Genomic DNA, 20,947 nt, shown 5'->3' on the forward strand with positions numbered 1-20,947 from the left:
TTGTTGTTTGTTGCACTCCAAAACTAAATTGCTTAGTGTTAGAACTGGGCTGGTTTACAAAGAAATATCAAAATCTAGCTGGGTTTTCAAAATGACTAAAAAATATACAAATCATTTCCATTCAAAGTTTATATATATATCTACATGTTTGTCATACACATTTATTGTAAAGTTTCTTTAATCCAGGCTGGGGTTTTACAATTCACGGGTGGACGTTTGGAGTCCTAGTTATTTTTACCATCATAACGTTCAGCTTTCGCCAGAGGAAGAAATAATTCTACAGTCCACGACACAAGAAGTTCTCTTCATGAATGTCCATGAGCTAAGTAAAGCCTCAGCTCCAGGGAAACACCACACACCATGTAGATGACACTCTGTGCCATACAAAACAATATAAGAAACAAATAAACAGCCGTGACAAACAATTTTGGAACCTTGCTGATGAAGGGCCTTGAGACAAGGTGCTGGAAGTAGGGGTGTAGAGGGAGCTTAGGACCCCACAAGTAATTGAGTCCTCTGATGGACTGTTCACATTTTGAAGTTGAATCACTTGGCCTCAGTATATATATTATATGAGACCCCAACTCTGTTACTCGGTGCATTTTGGATTGCCCACCAGAAGAGTATCAGTTTATCACTATAACTTGAAAAAGCCCCATCTCCATTGTTAGTACCTTACTTGATGTTTGGCACACTGGGTACTCCGCTGCAAACATGGTGGATGTCCTGTCTGCTGTATTGCAAGTGAGTTATTTTAAATCACACTTGTAATATGGCGGACTGCATAGCCAACATGTCTATGATGGATTCTTGTATGCCAAACTCTAAATAAAGCTCTTAGGCTTATGGCAGCCATTAGAGAATCATGTTTCCAAACCATCCAAGCTTCTCTTGCTTGTGATACTTGATGCAAGGTTGACACATCATCCAGAAATAGTACACTTTGAATGAAAGTAGAAGTACATTAATCAACTTAAGGAAATTGCAGTTGACGTGAGTTGCATTTTTGCGAATGCAGCAATTTTCAAAGACAAGTCGCTTTGTTTCAGGTCCAGAAAATATCTTTCCAAGATGAAATGAGCCTCATTCTGAAAACCTTGGTCTTCATTATGCCCCCAAGTGGATCCTTGTCATTTGATTTAAGTGATTTAGTACACAACATAGATAGCATAGTGTACCACATAAAATGAACTGCCTATAAAGCAATTACTCTGACCAAAATACTTTACCTGGTGAAATATGCAAACAGGTATTTCTTCTAAGTGTGTACAAACCTACTGTCATCTAGTCTTAGCACAGACAAGTGAACACAAGCTAAAGAGACAATCCTGAAACCAATAACCGAGGACTGATACTTGAAAATCCTTAAAAAGGGATTGGAAAGGATGCAGATTTAAGGAGAATATTTTTTGAGGTTATATTGATTTTTCTGTTTAGCTAGATGGCCGAGGAGGAGTCTTGGACTGCTATACATGATGCATGGACCCTATAAGAGACCACCTGACTCAACCGAGAATTTTGTCCTCTGTCATTAAGAGGAATGTTTCTGGGAGCCCTAAACTGACACAAGTGATTTTTTTGTCAGTCTAGTTTTGTGCAATGAAGATTTCGCATCCATCTTATCTGGCTCCGCTTTGTTATTGTTGAGCTTCAGCCAGCTGAAGCTCATCCAAACACAGCAAGGGTGAAACATTCTATGAGCGCCCAGAGTACAAAGATACAAATACAGCTGTGTGTGTAATCTCTGCAGGTGTGCAGGAGGAAATTTTGTTTCCTAATTGTAATTTGGCACGAGACCCATAGATTAAAGCTGGGCTCCATCAAGGTCAATTTACCCCTGAACCATCACTATTATGGGTTCCCATTACCATGTAAATTCACATGTGGGGATTTACTTGTTGCTGTGTAGCTCTATTAAAGCCAGAGACTCTCTCCTGTGCCACCTACATCTGGGCAAATGTTTCAATGGATTTCATCATAGATTTGCCCAAGAGTCAAGGCTGCGCAGTAATTTTAGTGGTGGTGGGCAATTTGACTAATACGGGTCAATTTATATATCTGCTGAAGTTGGCCATCTTAAAAGAATTTGCACAGATATTTTCAGAACATGTTCGACTAATTGGTGTTCCAAAGTTTTTGATTACTAACATAAGATCTCAATATATTTAAAGATTTTGGTCTGCTCTATGTAAAGAACTAGATGTGGAAATATGTCCGTCTACAAGTTACCATCCTAAGGCTGATGGACAGACAAAGGTTGAATCAACCTGTTGAACAGTATTTGAACTATCAAGCCCTGTCACAAGAGGAGGATTCGAGAAAGACATTGAGTTGGCAAGGTTTACATACAATTACAAAGACCACTGTACTGTAATATCACCCTTTTTTGCATGTATGGACATCATCCCCTCATATTTCCTCTTGATCAATCTGTGTCTCCATGAGTTCATTCAGTGCAAGAAAACTTAACTCAGTTAACTAACATTCAGAAATCAGCCCAGGAAGTCTTGGAAAGAGCAAAGTTTTATGCTGATTGTAAGAGACATCCAGCACATCAGTATGTTGCATGAGAGGTGTGGTTACTCACAAACAATTACAATTGGAAAATAAATTTTTATTGCAACCTAAGTTTGTGATTCATTTATGGTTGAAAAAACAGTGAATCCAGTTTCAGTACGAGTTAAATTTCATTAGTGTGTAAAAATATTCCCAGTCTTTCATATATCTTTGTTAAAGCCTTCTGCAAAAATACGCCTTCCTTTCCCAATTCAGTTGGATGAAAAGGAGGTACATAACATCTTGTACATAACAATTGTTAGAAAACAATTGCAGTATTTGGTGGAATGAAAGGGGTTTGACCCTGAGAAACTATGATATATACTATACCAACATGTTTCTGCCAGTGCTGCGTGCTCAACCGGGTCACTCTGGCATTCGTCAGGGTATGGATCACTCGTTTCTTATGGTCTTCACCCCTACTCAGGTGTTTACCACATTTAAAAAAGAGGGAAATCTCCAATTTACTCACTCTCCAGTAGTTGCACAGAGGAATCCTCTTTACGAGTTCACAAGTACTTCTCTGAACCCAGGACCTTTGTGGGAACGTGATCTTGTAGTCATACTTACTACAAAGAACCACCAATGGCCATTTCCGCACGCAGGTCCACCGCCGACGAATGCCAGAGTGACCCGGTTAGGCACGCAGCACTGGCAGAAACATGTTGGTATCTGCAGTAGGGATATAGGGGCTTTTACCTCCCCTGAATATCCCACCTTTCAGGTTTTAATCCTACCAAGGGGTTACATGAATAAAGGTAGACTGTTATTTCCCCTTAGGTAGTTTTAACTTTATGTATCTGCACTGTTTGGTCCCTTCTTGAGGGAATATTCTTTCCTCTGTATTTTTTCTTGTGTTTTGTTCCTTCACGTTTTCTACCCTCACCACTATTCTTCATACAGACAAAAACACTTGCGCTCAGTCTAGTGTGTTGGTCTGCGCCTTGACGTCTGATGCGGCCCTATGATGAAGCATGACACTGCAAAGTGTGTGAGGGCTGTATTAAGACAGGTAATGTCTTTCCCATCCCCTTGTTGCCCCCTTTGTCTTACTGTTAAGCCTACCCATTGGAGGGTTAATGAAGGACACAACTTCCTCTTCCTTCATAGGGGTTAAGTAGTTTGTTTAGTGTAGCACTTCTCTGTTTAGTGAGTTATCAGGTTCAGTAGGGGAGTCAGAGAAGGCTTATTCCCTTGTCTCTTCCTTTTGTGAGATATAGGCATTGGTAGTGACATAGAAATGTTCTAGACCTTTGGCTAGAGCTTGATGCAGGGGATCATACTTGGGAGTCGTTGGGACTGGATGACTCCTCCTTGCCTCTGTTAATGTAAATCACAAGTTTATACTGGTATGCACCAATAAATCTATATTGGTAAAGCAGCTGGAGACTATGTGGCTGGCTTCACTTCATAAACCAAGAGCTCCACCGTGAGAGAAAGCCTGACAAACAATGTTGACAGAAGTAATACAGCCTTGCATTTCTGGACAGTGAATATTGCTAATAATGTAGTATTCTCCAAGCCCAGCCCATAAGTATACTACAATGAATGAAGCTTTTTGACCATCAGACAGAGCAACCATAATCCAGAGTCCATCTACAAAATGATACATGTAGCTACAAAGCAGCCGTAGAAACAAAGCAGACATGAAACATTGAAAACATTATATCTGTGGTGACTTTTAAGCACTACCAATGCCTTCTACCTTCTTGGCACTTTTCAGCAATGAGTTAGTAGACCTCTGCATGTTAGTACAGGTCTATCAGAAGAGGCCTTCCGTGAAGCAGCAATTACAACCAATAAAAACATTGTTTTAACTTGCTAACCTTTCATAAGGACACATTTTTTCAGCTAAAGGTGTGTGCTCATGTATTTGGAAGAAAGTTTGCAGGATGGGAGTGCCCTCTTGGCTGGTTGCCACACATTTCGTAACACGATAGACCTGCCTCTACCGTTCCTCAGATTTCCACCCAAACTAGATTTGTAGGTTTAAAACACAAACAAAATCAAAATACATTTGCACCAAGGAAGGAACCTTACCCCGTCCATATGCTCTAGCCTTCTTTGGATTGAGTTTCGGTTTCAGAGGCGCCCCCGGCTTCAGTTTGGCTTTTGGGAATTGTGACAGGTAGGTCATTACTGAATGCTCATCCACATCAGGGTGAATGATCTCTTCTGGAGTGATTACCTACAGAAAATAGTGTGTAGTCAATGATCTTACATTTTCAAGTTTTTTAATATTGAAAAAATGTCAAACAGGAATAATGGCTTCTTTTCTACTTGATTTTACATAAATATTTGTGCTCATTTGAAGATGTATGGTGGCTATAAAGTCAAACTGCTCTCAGTTGAACATTTTGTGAATGTGAGGGTCTCAAATGATTTTAAAGAAAAAAAAACCTTCCTGATTTAAATTAAACTTTTGCACCAGCAAAATGACATGATGTGCAAGTCACCACTTCTGTTGTTAAACAGGACCACAACTTGTGAAAACCCCCTATGAGCAACACTTTTCGATAAGTGAGTTTACTGATGTTTGTTCTGATCTGTGCATATTAGAAAAATGGTTTGTGACAAAGGAATTACTGTGATAAAGTTATGTATTTTGGAGATTATGCCATTTTTGGTTCAATTGTGCCACAGAAATCGAGATAATGAAAAAGATCAGATGAAGTAGGAGTAATTTAGAGCATTTGTTTGCATATCATATTTTTACAATGTGTTCATACTGATTTTATTACAGAGGCACTGGACTTTGAGGCACTTTGATACGGTTGTAAGAGTATGTTGTCCAACTGGACGGTCCTGATGAAGGATACCCCCAATACCGGGAGGCCCAAAACATCAACAATAAAGCATCAAGAGGGTAGAAATTAATGGGCAATCAGCAACCCCTTAGAGTGCAAGTGTATTTACTCCATTGTATCATCTGTGTTCTTTGAATGTTTAAGTTGATTAAGTACCTGAACTGAAGTAGTGTAATATATTTAGACTATTACTACAATGTAGCATCAGTGTCTTTTGGTATTACTATATAGTGAATAAGTACTTGAGCTGAAAAAATTTAATATAATTAGGCTATGAAATATACGTTTGCAGCCAGAATAGTATACCACCAGTTTGTTTCCATAAGAAGAGCATTTTTTGGAGCTGGTAATAACTTTAGCGCCATTTTACAATTCTTCACAAAACTTTCCAAATACAAGTTTCATCCATCTTAGCTTCTGCCTGGAAAGTTTCAGGGTGATAAGTCAAGAGGTTTGGGGGTGGAGGAGGTGAAGTAAAAGGAGTGGGACCAAAAAGCAATTCCTCCATGCATAGAGAAATAGAGAAAATTAGAATTGAATGATGGAGAAAAAAAGCCAAACCAAATTACACCAAATTTGGAAGAAAGCTACATCTTTACCCCAAAAGAGTGCTTTTTGCAATTTGGTGTAAATCCATTCACCAGTTTTGGAGGAATTAAGGTTCACAAAACAGAGGCATATTGACAGTTGGTCCCTCATAAGTCCCGTTGGACCCGGGAATTTGAAAAATAAAGTGTTGTGATTGGCCAAGCAGACCCTTTCTCCCATCGTTCATTTCGCTCCCACAGGACAGAGGTCGGTCCCCTGGGAGCGAGCTTTCGGATTGCCACAACATCAGAAGAAACATTGCAGCCACCATTACAGGACATGGGCACTCAGTCCCTGGTCCTAAAAAATTTCCTTACAGAGGGGCAGGGTATGGGATCCCTGACGTCCTGGCCCTAGGCCCTAAATTTAAAACACAAACACTTGTAGTGACTGCGAGCACTCAGGACTACCAAGGGTCCGAAATAATTAATTACAAAAAAAGACGTGTCGGTAGGTGTCCATGTGCAGTTGATAACCTGTGGGAGGTTGTGTGACTGTGTACAGGCACTGCACCCAAACCCACATGTGTGGTGGGTGGATTGGCCACCCATGGGTGGTTAGGCGCACAGCTGGAGGTAAGAGGCCAGATCCTACTCCTAAAATGCACGCCATGCACGGCATAGGGCTGTGCATGACGGGGGGCTGAGCACCCACATCGAGGAGATCAAAGTGCTTGGCCGAAGGCCAGACCCTGCACCCAACGTCATGCCAAGCATGGCCAGAGAAAGAGAGAGAGCGAAGGCCTGACTCACAAAGGGACTTACGACTCGTAAAGTTACGATTGCATACTGTCTGCACTGCACTCGTGGCAGAATGTCCACACTGCAGTGCAAAGATTCCACCCAGAGTGTGGAGATTCGGTCACGAGTGAGGAGACTCAGCACTTGTAACTTCACAAGGCATACGTTCCTTTGTGAATCATGCGCAGAGTGTGTGCGCATGTGTGCACTTCAACATGCCTGAATAAAAAAAAGAACTATTGCTCTTATTAAGAATTCCAAATCATAGTCTATTCTCCATCTGCCTAGATTGAATCAAAGGTTTTTTTACATCTTCACGGTGAATGATATTTGTGTATGATACTAAACACAAAGGTACAGCTCTGATGGGGGGTGTGGCCTGCCGCGAATGGACTCAGATGCATTAGCCCGTAGCTCTGGCACTAGGCCCCATGCAGGTGCTCATTTCAATGCCTTGAGTCTGCTGCAGAGTGGGCTCCAGCCATCTAGGGGAGGGGGCCCGCGGCATTTGTCAGCCGCACGGTGCAGCATGAGCTCAGACACAGGGGCAAGGGCAGAGGCAGCGGCTGACTTGACCTGCAAGATGGTGGCAGCTGCCACATATTGACAGCCCCATCCACCCCGTTGTGACTGAAGGGACGCTTATTGACTCTCTAAGCGGGCAACCAGTGATTTGGGACTGCACAAGGTGACATGGACCCCAAAGAGAAATTGGAGTCACTGATCCTCGGGGGCATGCAGACAAGGTATGGCCTAGTATAGTCTGTGACCCACTGCCAAGGTGGCGAGCAAGTGGCGCGTGATGGTGTGGAGCACCCAGGAGCAAGTGGTGTCTTGAGCCCACCGGAAGGACCCTGGGAGCAGCCCTCAACCCAGAGACAAAGACGCTGTGACACCAGACTGATCTATGGTCGGGAACCCTGGGCCCTTGCAACGCACAAGGTGAGCGAGTGGTTATCATGCCTGCTGGACTGGCTGCGGCTGTCTGCCCATGGCCGCCCTGTCCTCTTCCTCGGGTCAGGCTGCAAGGGACAGGGGAGCTGGCCCCCCGGGCTGGAGCCTGGGTTTGGGGGGGCACAGCCTGGGTGGAGGTGGGCCCTCAAGAAAGGCAGCTTTGGTGAGGTGGACACCCCTTAGGTGCCTAAGGGGCATCAACGGAGATGCAGTGGTAGCATACCCAAACACAATGGGGCCATGGCAGGCCCTAAAGTGAACTGAATGGGGCATAAGCAGGGATCTACATACACGTGGAAATGGTGCAGCCTAAACCCTGAAGAAGGGGGACAGCCATAGGTCATCCGGCCACAGAGAGGAGCTGTGTGGTCAAGGACAGGCAAACACAGATCAAAGACTAGAAGTCCACACAGCAGCGATTCTAATGGCGATAGAGGATACCATAACAGCACTGGAAATTAAAATGTATGCAGTGGGGCCAGTCCTGGGGCTATTGTGGGCTGACCATAGGAAACTGGATGACAGGGTGGGGGAGACCGAATCCAAGCTGACTCGGATGGAACCCACAATTGCAGAAAGTGATATTAAGATCCATTCCATGCAGAAAACCATCGAGCACCTGATAGAGAAGGTGAAAGATACTGAAGGATGGTTCCGGAGCAATAATGTGCAGTCTGGTGGGGTCCAAGAACACTGGGATGGCCCTAGTATGGAGCGGTTTTTGGAAAACTGACTACTGTCGACAGTACTAGGGAGCAATACCTCCATGATGTTCACAGCTGAAAGAGTGCACAGGGTGCCGGACAGGCCGCCAGCTCCGGGGACACCAACTAGGCTGATAGCAGCCAGATTCTGGAACTTCCAAGACAGGGATCATATCTGAAAGGTGGCATATGGCCATGGTCCTCGGAAATTGGATGGCGGAATGGTGAGCATATAGTCAAACTACACTAAAGTAGTACAACACCATAGAGAAACCTTTATAGCAGTAAACGGCCATCTGTAGAAACTAAATCTAAAATATACCTTGTTTGTCCCTGCAAAACTATGGATCATTGATGAGGGAGGGTCGCATTTGTTTGTGTCTGCAGCCCAGGCTTGGGACCGGCACGAGATGAAGGGCCACCCACTCACTGAGGTGTGAGACAGAGAACTGGCCTCCAGAATCGCAGAGACAGAAGTTGAAGCGTAAGCCACGCAGATGATCACTGGCAGCGCAGACTATGGATCAAGCGAAGACTGAGAGGGCCACATTCATGGCAGAAATACATCAGCAATCCCTGAATGTCAAGTGGACAGCACTAACAGCGGACTAAGAGGGTACAGGAGCCGACTCCACAGCCTCTTAGGAAGGCCGCGAGGAAGCAGCTCTCCCGGTCGTCACGCCAATGGCAGCATACACAAGTTGATGACTTGTAAGGAATCTGATTGGGGCCCCCTGACATACTGTGTTATGGATTCACGTGAGGCAGAATTTAACAGGATTAGTGACACATTAGAGATAGACACAGGGTGGACCTGCATTCAGGCTCCTTCCTTGAATCACTGGAGATGGCAGAATTGTGGTGGTAAAAAACATCCCAGGCCACAACAAAACTCCTTGGTCTCCAACAATATGTGCCCAATGTACAGGCTGGCCTTTTTTCTGGTGCCACCATTTTGCCTTGAGGCTTATCAGAGCACTTGCCCGTAGTCACTCATACACTCACAGATCGTCCAGGGACTATAAGTGAATGGAAATTCAACCCCTGGAAACTGACAGATTAGACAAATACGAGCTTACTTACTGAGGCCACAGATCTCGATTTCAAGGAGAATCCAGCCACTGTGAACTCAGAGGTGGACCTATAATGGGAGCCTATAAGACTGTTCCAAGGGGCAGATTATTACACATATGATCTGAAAAAGAAGAGAAAGGGACAGAGAGAGCAAGAGTGGGGAATCTAAATAGACCATTTGAGAAGCTGAATATGTGTACTATCCCTCCCTCAGTCTGATACATAAGATAGAGGAGATTATGGAGGATAGGAGAAGCTATATCCAGCAGGAGGCAAGGGCCCACTTTGGAGCGAGGCAGGGAAAGATATTTGAGGTGGCCAATAAGGCAGGGAAGCCCTTAGTGTGGTTAGAAGAGAGACAAAGATAGATTCAGACATTCACATGGGGACGGGGGAGATGGTGGATACCCCGCCCACCATAGCACAGGCATTTGCTACACATAAACGACCTATACCAAAAGTAAGGAATTCTCCAACCTCACAGATGCAACAAAACATTTCCCCCTGACAGGAACTTTGCAAACTTCGTCCACGACAGGATCGCCAACATCTCCAAAAACTTCAAACCCAAGCCCAAGGCCACCGACTACTTCAAGCAACACAACAATTCCACTACCACCACTGAGCCAGCTCCCCCCACAGTACACCACCTCTATCATGAACTCGGTCCACTCAGGGGCCCAAACAGACCAATGCCCTCATAATATCTTCAACTTACTAGGCGAAGCCAGAATCAGCCACGTACTCACCATCTTGTTCAACACCTCAATTGCCACGGCTACCTTACCCGAGGACTGAAAAAACGCAGAAGTCAATGCCCTACTAAAGAAACCAACAGCAGACTTCAGCAAACTCAACAACTTTTGACCGATCTCCTTGCTCCTGTTTCCAGTCAAAGTATTAGAAAAAGCTATCAACCAGCAACTCTTCTCACATCTGGAATAGAACAGAATGAAAATGAGTCAAGGAACCGGAAGGTATGTCTGTATCAGCACTGAGAGATCTGTATGGGTAACCTCATGCTACACAAAAACACCTCAACTGAACTAAAACCCCTACTTGACTCCTCCCAATCCAGATTCCACATTAACCACAGTACCAAGACAGCCCTCGTCGTGGCTACTGAGGACATTCAAGCCCTACTCGACCGAGGAGACTGTGCCTCTGATCCTCCTACACTTCTCAGCAGCCTTCGATACGGTCTCTGACAACAAACTCATCACAAGGCTGCACTACATAGGCATCCAAAGAGCCACTCTCAGATGGATTGCCTTTTACCTCACCAAAATATTGCAAACAGTCCGCATTCCCCCTTCACCTTCGAACCCAAGGAAATCATCTGTGGAGTACCCCAAGGATCTTCGCTAAGCCCCAACCTCTTCAACACTTATATGACACTTCTGGCCAGCTTCGCCACGGACTCATCATATCCTTCGATGATGACACACAACTCATCCTCTCCCTCTTAGAAGAGGCTGCCAAGATCAACATCAACATCAACAACTGCATGACAGACGTTGCCAAATGGATGAAGGACAGCTGCCTGAAACTTAACACAGTCAAGACAGAGGTACCGACTTTCAGAAACAAAAGCTACCCATTGGACGCATCCTGGTGGCCCTCAGAACTCAGACCTACTCCTACCCCCACTGACCACACTAGGAACTTAGGCATCATTCTGGACAATAAGCTAACCAAGATGATTCAGGTCAGCTCTGTCTCTTCCTCCTGCTTCTTCATCCCCCTTCTGCTTCATAACGGTTACCCCAAAGCTCAAGACGCACTCCAGCCGGCTGGACTGCGGCAATGCTTATTATGCAGGGATAGCAGTTCACATCTTCCGACAACTACAGACCATACCGAATGCAGCAGCCAGACTTGTCCTGGATCTCCCTAGATGAACCCATATCACTCTGTACTTCAGGGAACTCCACTGGCTCCATGTACAGAAAAGATGCCAGTTCAAGCTCCTGACCCATGCATACAAGGCCCTACACAACTGCGGACCGCCTACTTAAACAACTGCCCGAACTTCCATCAGCCCACCAGACACCTCCCCTCCAAATATCTTTCTCTAACCCTCGCCCTTGCATCCAATGTAGCAGATGCAGAGGTCGCTCCTTCACCTACCTAGCAGCGAAGACATGGAACTAGCTACCCTTTCATCCACAAACCTCACTATCTCATACAGAGTACTGAAAGTCCCTGAAGACCTAGCTTATCAACTGGATCCGGCTAGCGCCTGAATACCCTCAATGGAGACGAGTAGCGCTATACAAATCTTTTGATAGATTGTTAAGTCAGTCTCTGGAAATCGAAGATCACGGAGGCTGAGATATCTAAAGCATTCGCCCAAATGCATCAAACTCCGAATAGTTGGCCTGCTCCGTTAAATGTTCCACAGGGCGAAGAGTGATGACCAGCTCCCATGAGACCTAGGACGGGCAAACATAGTCATGACCCACCAAAAGGGGAAACGGAATGGAGAAACTGCTGCATACAGGCCAATCTCATTGCTAAGCCTGGTGACTAAGGTCTTGGCAAAAGTTCTTGCCAACCGATTGTTGCATGTGGTGAACACCCTTGTGGCCCCCAGCCAATTGGGCTTCATGTCATATACGGCAAACAGGCATAACTTCAGCAAATTGGCTGGCTGCCTAGTGCATAGTAATAGTATAGATGAGCCAGCCATCATACTAGCGCTGGATGCCGAAAAGGCATTCGACTCCCTGGAGTGGCCATATCTGATGCCGATCTTGCATAAGATGAGGTTGAGCCCGATATTTCTGTTGTGAGTGAGACTGCTTTACACGGACCCGGTAGCCAGGGTTAATGGGGAGTTCTCAGGAGAGTTTGGAGTGGGTCGTGGTAACCGGCAGGGTTGTCCACTGTTTTACTTACTCTACTTGGTGTCAATCGAGCCACTCGCCATTTGGATATGGAAAGATGTACTAATAAGAGGCATACGATGGGACCCGGAGAGGGAGGATGTAATTTCTCTGAATGGCAATGACATACCTCTCTACCTGGCAGACCCCGAATGCTCCACCCCATGAGCGCTGGAAATATTTTGGTCATACTCAGGGCTTCGCATAAATTGGCACAAATATGTGGAATTCCCACTCTCCAACAATAACCTGGGAGGGTATTGGAATTACCCACTAACGTGGGATCCTGTGGGCTTCATATATCTCGGAATCTTCGTGACGAGGACAGTGATATATTTTTCAAGGAAAACCTAACCTGAATCCTTGGGGCCAATAGAGGGGAAGCAGGGCACTGGAGAAGACTCCCGCTATACTTGCATGGAAGAACAGCCCACTATAAAATGATTTATATAATTACATTTCTATGTATGTTGCAAAACACTCCCTTCAAGGTCCCAGGTGGATTTTTCTGGCCCGTGGACGGGTAACATGAGGGCTACTGTGGGATGGGGGAAGGCCAAGGACTGCCCTGACTATTTTGACCAGGAAGCCCCTGGAGGGCGGAATTGCCCTCACGCACCAGCGTCTCTATTACTGGGCAACACAACTGCAATTGATCAATAACTGGACCTTCTCCATGCAGCAAGAAACCTCACTGATGGATTATTGGGGAGCAATGGACCCAGGGAGGTATATCCAGCGACTCTATGTGGGCAGGGGGTTGAAGCAACTGCCCGTCCCGATGGCAACAGTAATTAAAACATGGCATTGGGTGACTCGGATCATGGGCTGGAAGGGTAAGCTGATGCTGGAGTCCCCTCTGTGGGAGTCAGATATTCTGAAAGGATTATGGGTCATAGAGCGTTATATGAAGTAGGACCTACTGGGCATATTTAAGGTGGGTGACGTGTGGCAGGACAACACTTACTGCAAAGGCATTCAGAGTTGTTAGAAGAGACGCCAGACAAGACACCACTAGAGTACAGGGTGCCAAGGGCCCCCCTGACCAGCCATGCTGTGCCCCAAATAAACTCTACACTCCTACACAATAGACTTCCCTCACTGTATAGTCTTATTGACAAATGGTAACAGGACTTTGACAGACTGGAGGAAGCCGACTGCAGAGCAGCATTCTGTTACCCACGGAATGTGGCCGTACGGGCAGGATTTCAATTGATTCTGCTAAAATTACTCAGGGGTGTACATTACGAGGACCCATTTCTTTCGAATGAGTAGAATGGACAATGATCTCTGCCAGAGGGGCTGCAGCAAATGGGAACTTTGGTGTAAAAGCTCTGGCACTGCCCTTAGATTCAGTGCTTCTGGAGGAATGTGGGCCACACGGTATCAGCAGTTTTGGACTTTGTGGGAACTAACCCCACAGCTGATGATCCTGGGTATCTGGGGTGGAACAAACGTTGGACCGCTATGGACTCTTATTCTGCAACGTTGCCTTGATGGTTGCACGTTTCAATGTGATCAGGCACTGGGGCAAGATAGGGTTCCGACAATACAGGCCTGGGCATCTAACCTGGATTGGTGCATGAGGCAGATAAACTGGTGTATGAGACATGGGGTGCCCACAAACGTTTGAGAAGGAATGGGGACCCTGGAGAGTCGCGGAAGGCGTAGTCCCCTAACAGCTGTAGTGGGGCACGGGAAGCCGCGAGATGGGGCGGCACGGGGTCACCATGGGTGATAAACAGAGTTTACACATGTATAACAATGCCTGGTGGCCAACCAATCTGGGACTATTGTGAATGGCTTGACAATAGTGATGCTGGAATCTGACTGGTATGCCTCAAGAATCTACTTGCAGGTGATAGTTATGATGGTGCTTGTTCATATGCAGAAAACTCAATCAAAATATATTTAATTAACTATGAACATTCTGAGCAAGCTGACTGGTTGTCCCAATCTCAAAATCCTGCTGATGTGTTTATGGCAATTATCATTTGTACATCATTTTTTGCTTATACTCTTTTGGTTCCTTGATGATGGCTGGTTTCTGACACACGAAGAGAGCGTGGTCACAGCTTAAACATATGAATAATCTCTTAAAGCGCTAAATAGCAAGCTTCTCGTTTTGTGATCAGAAAGTAGCACCCCCTTAAAAAATAAATATTCAATGTATTTATCTCGGATCTCTCCTGCTGGTGGGGGAGGGGTGCGCATATGGGTGATGTCATCACATTCCTTGTGCTAACCAGGACAATGCAAATCACTCTGAGGCCACTGATCACTCTCTAGTTAACAAAACTTTTACTGCTCTCGTGGGAATACATCATGAGCAACACGACACTTTCTCTAAAAGGGAAACCGGGAGCTCGCACTTAAGTAGCCTTTTGTAGACAACTGATTCTGCTGACATTACCCCACAGACTTTTATGCTTCTTATGAGCCTTTCTAGTGTGTTTTAATTCGGTTTACACCTACTCCCTGGCCTCATTTAACGAAAGGACGTGTGACTTGCATCTTGCATTAATCACACGCTCTTGTGGGTGGAAATTGAACATATTTGGGTTTAGTCACACAACTTTTCTACCCAAACAGGTGTAACGATCTTTTTTGGAAGGCACTGACGTAGTTTGTTAGCCGTAGTTTAGGATATTTGCCATTTTTAAAATATTTTTGTTTTAGAATATTTGTATTCCTAACATGTCTTCTTCCTACACACCCCTATCACCATCCCACTTCCACCGTGGGAATATTGGTAACCTGTGCAATTTCCCCACTCTATCAGCAGTACTTGCACGGCCATCTTCACCATGTAACACACGTGTCGAAAAGTGTGCAAACTATTATGACTGGACTGTGTATGCGGCAGGGATGTCCCCAATCGTAGATTTCTGTTAAATTCACTATAAATATTTGCACAGGGCATACGTTGCCCCTGTAGACCTCGATCGCTCCTACCGCAATGATGCTACCAAAGGTAAGTGATGTGGTGTTTGGGGGTGGATATTCTCCAACTGGCATGGTCCTGCCCGACAGTGGCCACATTTTGGTATCAGACCCTTGCAGCACTGCTTGGCATGACAGACCACGCTTTTCAGCTCACCCCGACTATGGCTCCACTGTGCTAAATCAAGGCGGTGCCTAAAAATATTCTACAAATTCACCGCCACAAAACTACTTTTGGGTAAACAGAGTGGTCATGCTGTGAGGAAGCAGACTGGCTCCAAAATTTCAGGACTGGCTAAAGGACATGTCCTTGTGCGAGGATTGGTCGGGGACATATGCTGAAACTTTACAACCTGCTGCTCGACCACAAGACTTTTGGGACCCTCTACGCTCTTATTTGTTAAAGCAGAATCCGGATTGAGGACTGTATCCCTCCTACGCTGGTGTTGATTTATTGGTTACGACAAGGTATTTTGGACTGCCTATCCTGTTTGCAACTATGTGGCATTTTCTGTCCTTGGTATGTTGAGATATTAGTGTACTCTAAAGATCTCTGCTGGACCTGTATTATTTCTGTCACCTTATTTGTGATCCTTGTGTAATGTATACCTATTCCTTACATCTTATCGATTCCAAGCATCATGCCATGTCCTGCCTTGTCAAAGTGCTGTATGTATTAGTAATGTTTAATAAAAACGCATAAATTAAAGAAAGAGAAAGAAAGAAAAGTGCGAACTAATAAATAAAAGGGTAGAAGGGAAGTACTTGTGTCTAAATTCAACACACTTAATTCACCTACTCCGCTTGCACCTGGGTCTTAATACATCATACAACTGCACACATGGGTAAGTAGCTTCTTTTCCAATGAGCAAAACCGGCTTTCAGCTGTGAACAAATATTGAGAAATCTGGCGCCGTCTACCTTGTGACCCCAAAGGGGGGCGTGGCTTGCGCCCGTAGAAGTTGCTGGTGTTCTTGTAGCTCCCGTGAGGGTGACGGGGAGACGGACGGCACTTCTTCCCCAAAGTGCGATATATCGGCACCAACTTGAACGTATGCACGTTAGAACCTGTGGAGTATGAGGTGATGCACTTTTCGGCATTTTTATATCGCATTTTGTGGGCGAATCTCCGCATACCTCCGATATCGCCTGAACGGACGCCATTTTACCAGCGAGCGCGTTCTGTGAGGAACTGTTGAAGCGCGACCTGCTTCAGGTATTTCTCCTCAAATTACAAACTTCGTCCTAAACGTACAATGGCTCTTTCAGTATGACTGCACATCCTTCAAAGGACTTCAATAATTTTGGCATTGTTTTCAGTCCTGTGCAATAGTGTTACACGAGGATATTTTTGTGTATTCCATCATTACCTCAGCTGCATAACATAACGCATCAAACTACCTGGTGATGGCGTTTAATGAATGGACTGCATATCTTAATCCTATAGCGTTTCATTCAATATTGTCTTGTGGATTGGAGCGTAATGCTCGGCACCACGTAAATACATTTGTGAACACAAAGAAATGGATTTTGCACTTTAATGGAAATGCTTTGGGTTCTTTACCATGTGCTTTAAGGACTGGATAACATTCTATAATGCTTTACGGTTTTGTTTCCACATACACATTTTGACCTAATCAGATATGTATTGGATTTCTGTCAGGTTTTGGTCACCTTCTAATGCTTGTTCCAACAGTTAGCTATATTTCATGTAATATGCGAATATGGCTAATGATACTGTTTTGAGTCATGCTAGTATGCTATTATCTCAACGCATTTTATTAGATAGTTTATTATCCATTTCTGATTGGTGAGTTTTGACACACTTTTACTGACATTACAGCAGGCACTCGTCCTACCTTCTTGTATGGGTAGACTGAAAAAAGACTTTTCTGTTAAACCAAATTCTAAATGCCAGCTTTTGATACGGACCAAAATCTGTACCTACTCTGCCCAAATGGAACCAGCACCCAGTTCATCTCCTAAAACAGCGGCCTCAGTTGTCACAAACGGTTCATCAGCAGGTACTAAGACTACAACAAAGCGTTTGAAAATAATCCATGGATCTTCTATTTGAGGAAATTCGAGCTTTGAGACCATTTGTAGAGGAGACGAATTCTAAAATCCAGGTCCTTACAGATGGTTGGAAAAATTTAGCGGACAGAGTCACGATAGCTGAGCAATCCATTGCGACGCTTAATTCCTCTGTCACCACTACAATGGCTCTCCAATCGCAGGTTACAAGTCTCCAAAAGCAAGTCAAAAATTTAGAAAACAGAAATCGAAGAAATAACCTTCGTATTTATGGCTTGGCAGAGGGTTCGGAAGGCCCAGATCCCATCTCATTCTTTCAAAAGACTCTGCCATCAGTTCTTAACTTACCTTACGATACCATCTTAAATATCCAAGGAGCTCACGTTTGGGTCCAATGCGTTCATCAGCTTCAAACATGAAGAAACCTAGAGGTTGCGTACTGTATTTTCTTGAATACACTGATCTTCTTAAAATTCTACAAGCAGCCAAACTCATGAAAAGTGTGTTCTTCTCAGGTACCCAGCTCTTCTTTTCACAGGACTATGCTAAACCAACAGCAGATCGACGAAAATAATTTCTTGCTATGAGGCCTGCACTTCGGTCTATCGGAGCTAGATTTGGCCATTTGCACCCATGTTTGTTTAAGGTCACTTATAATAACAGCACGAAGACCTAACAAAGACCCACTCCAGTTACGAAGCTTTCTTAATGCGTAATGTCCAGATCAGATGGACACTTCTAATGCTCGTTTTAAATGAGTTCACTTATGCTTTTCATATTTCTGTATTTCTTTAAATAGATGTATTGTTCCTAATGCACACTACATAATTCTCTCTTTAAGAATTGCTTAGTTAACTTGTCTTAATTCGATAATTTCGATTGTTATCCTTTCCTCCAAGTTTCAAGTTGCAGTTCGCTGAAATTCGTGCACCGATACTAATAACTACTGTTCTTTTTACAGGTTCTATTTCAATTTATTCGTCGAATATCTATACATGTTGTTTACATCCTAATGTCTTCCCCTCCTTTACCCCATGGAGTCTGGACGTCTCATCATTCCATGTGGCCCTACCCCTACCTGCCTTCTTCAGTGTCTGACCCTTCTGTAGGTATGTTTTTTCTATCTTTACTGTTGTGTTTTCTCATTCTTTTTTCTCGTGTACCAATCTCTAACTCCTCTTTTTTTCATACTTCGTTTTTTCTTGCATCTATTTTCCTACTTTTTTCTTTTTTCCGCTCTATCCTGTTTATTTCTTTCAGCTGGTTTTGATTAATTATTTTGTACTTTGTATATCTCTCTTTTCAGTATTTTACATAGTCCTTTTTGTAGTATTTTTCATATGTACTTTTGTGTATGATGCAAATTATTTTGTCGGTTCACTTTTTCTTCTTTTAATCTTATATTATCCATGTCCTTAAATATTATTACATGGAATGTTAGAGGCTTGCATTCCCCAATCAAAAGACAGAGTTTTGACTCACCTTTCCAAACTCAACGCGAGTATTGTACTATTACAAGAATCCCACCTTACTGAAAGTGAATCACTTAAACTTAAGAGGAGCTGGGTGGGTGATGTGTTTTTTCCCCTGGAGATGGGAGGAGAAATGGGGTAATAACTCTTTGTCATAAAGCATTACATTTCAAACTTGTTTCTCAAGAAACAGGGAAGGTAGATGGGTTTTTATCAATCTTCTAGTAGGGAAGGTTCCTTTGTCCCTACTCAACATATACGCTCCCACTAATGGTGATGTTATGTTTTGGTCCCGTATATCCCAGCTGTTGCTTAATAATCCATCAGAAAACTTAATTCTGGCAGGCGATTGTAACCAGGTGATGGACCCGTACATGGACAGGAACTCTACATCTCCCTTTCATTCAAACGCAGCACATAAGGCTTTCACTCGAACTGTCCAACAAAGAAATCTACTCGACTCCTGGAGACTTTGTAATCCTTCCACTAGAGAATTCCTTTTTTCCCCTCCTCATCATACACAATCTCGATTAGATCATATTTTTATTTCACGTAACCTATCTCAATCTCTCCGTTCTGCAGACATAGGCCCCATTCTAATTCCAGATCATGCACCGGTTTTAGTTCAGTTGGATACTCCAAACTAATCTACAACGTCCAAAAAATGGCATTTCAATAACTCCTTACTCCTTGATTCCAACTTTAACCCGTCCTTTACATCTTTCTCCCAAGACTTTTTTTCGACTAACCTTACAAACGATGTCCCCTTTCACACAGTGTGGGATGCTTTTAAGGCTACTGCTCGAGATTTCATTATGAGAAATAAACGTAAAGCCTCTCGCACATCACATAACACTCTTTTAGCCAGAATTAAACTGCTTGAACATTCCTTTCACATGTCCAATTGGAAGGAAGACCTTAAAGACCTTATTAATGCAAAAATTGCCTCAACAAGCTTCCCTTTATTTATTAAAATTAACAGTGAAATACTATGGAGGTCAAAATAAATCTGGCAAACTTTTAGCCAATTATTTAAAAATTAAACACAAACTTAATATTGATTCCATTCTAGATGACAACCAGATATCGAAGCTTAAAGACCCCTACAAATTCTTCAGGAATTTGTACTTTTTTTTTACAAATCTCTTTACACACCGGAAAGTTCACCCTCAGATATAGATCTATCTAATTAATTTTCCATAATTCAACAACACATTCATCCCCAGCTTGATTTGGCGCCTCTGGAGGAAGACCTCTTGCAAACAGAATTGCTGAACGCTTTAAAACTTCTTTAAAAAGATAAGGCTTCAGGCCCTGATGGATTCACAGTTGAATTCTATATGCATTTTGCCCACTTTCTAATCCCACATTTGCACACTCTTATTTCGTCCTTTATTACATCCTCCAATTCCACTGGTTCTTTTTCCGAAGCCTTGATTTGCCTCATTCCAAAGGCAGAGAAGGATCCACGTCTTTGTAAGAACTATAGGCCTATATCTTTAGGTAATGTAGATTACAAAAAAAATTCGAAAGCCCTAGCTCTTAGATTAGAATCTCATCCTTCCCTGCTGCTTGGTAAAGAACAGTCCAGTTTCGTAAAAGAACGAATTTTGCTCAAATATTTTGCGTACAAACAGCACCCACTTTTACTTCATACGCAATAGCGTGAAGGGTAAAAACGTGGATAAACAGTCATGTTTAAGACATTTGTTGCCTTGCTGAAGTTGCTGCACAAGTAAGTAATACGAATACACCTTGAATTAATTTCAAAATTGTTCTTAGCACAAATAATCTGTGAATTCTTTAATCATTATATCAGCATGGTTCTAAATCTTCAAACATGACGATGCAGGTTTTTTTTTGTTGCCACTTTTCCTTCTTACCTGAGGCACACCCAGCCAGTCATCAGCTTGCTGCATGGCTTCCCGGGCATTGTCCACTGGTTTCTGTGGATCCCAAGACTCCCAGTCTGGACAAAGGCCTGGCAAAAACAGGAAATAAGCTTAGATTTATTGCAGTGCATATAAAGACTAAGAAATGCAATCACTACAAAGCCTAGGGCGGGGCTAAATGCCGTGGTATGTTTTGTGTAGTCCCCTTAATCCATTTGTTTCCAAACCACTACATGTATAGATTAGGCAAGTAAGCATCTCCATGCACACTACCCCCTTACGTCACGTAAGGAGC

General features: G+C 43.7%; 1 protein-coding gene across 4 annotated transcripts in view; it reads right to left on the reverse strand.

Moving 5' to 3' along the window:
• FLNB (filamin B) overlaps positions 1-20,947 on the reverse strand; it is a 446,441-nt gene that overhangs the window by 230,148 nt on the left and 195,346 nt on the right. For all 4 annotated transcript variants that reach the window (XM_085624763.1, XM_085624762.1, XM_085624761.1 and 1 more), the window contains exons 3-4: positions 20,644-20,741; positions 4,597-4,744 (exon numbers count right to left, since the gene is read on the reverse strand). In XM_085624763.1, the coding sequence (XP_085480889.1) occupies positions 4,597-4,744; positions 20,644-20,741 (246 nt within the window). The remainder of the gene's footprint in view (positions 1-4,596; positions 4,745-20,643; positions 20,742-20,947) is intronic.

This window comes from Triturus cristatus, chromosome 9 (assembly GCF_964204655.1).
Source record: "Triturus cristatus chromosome 9, aTriCri1.1, whole genome shotgun sequence".
In the NCBI taxonomy this organism is placed as follows: domain Eukaryota; kingdom Metazoa; phylum Chordata; class Amphibia; order Caudata; family Salamandridae; genus Triturus; species Triturus cristatus.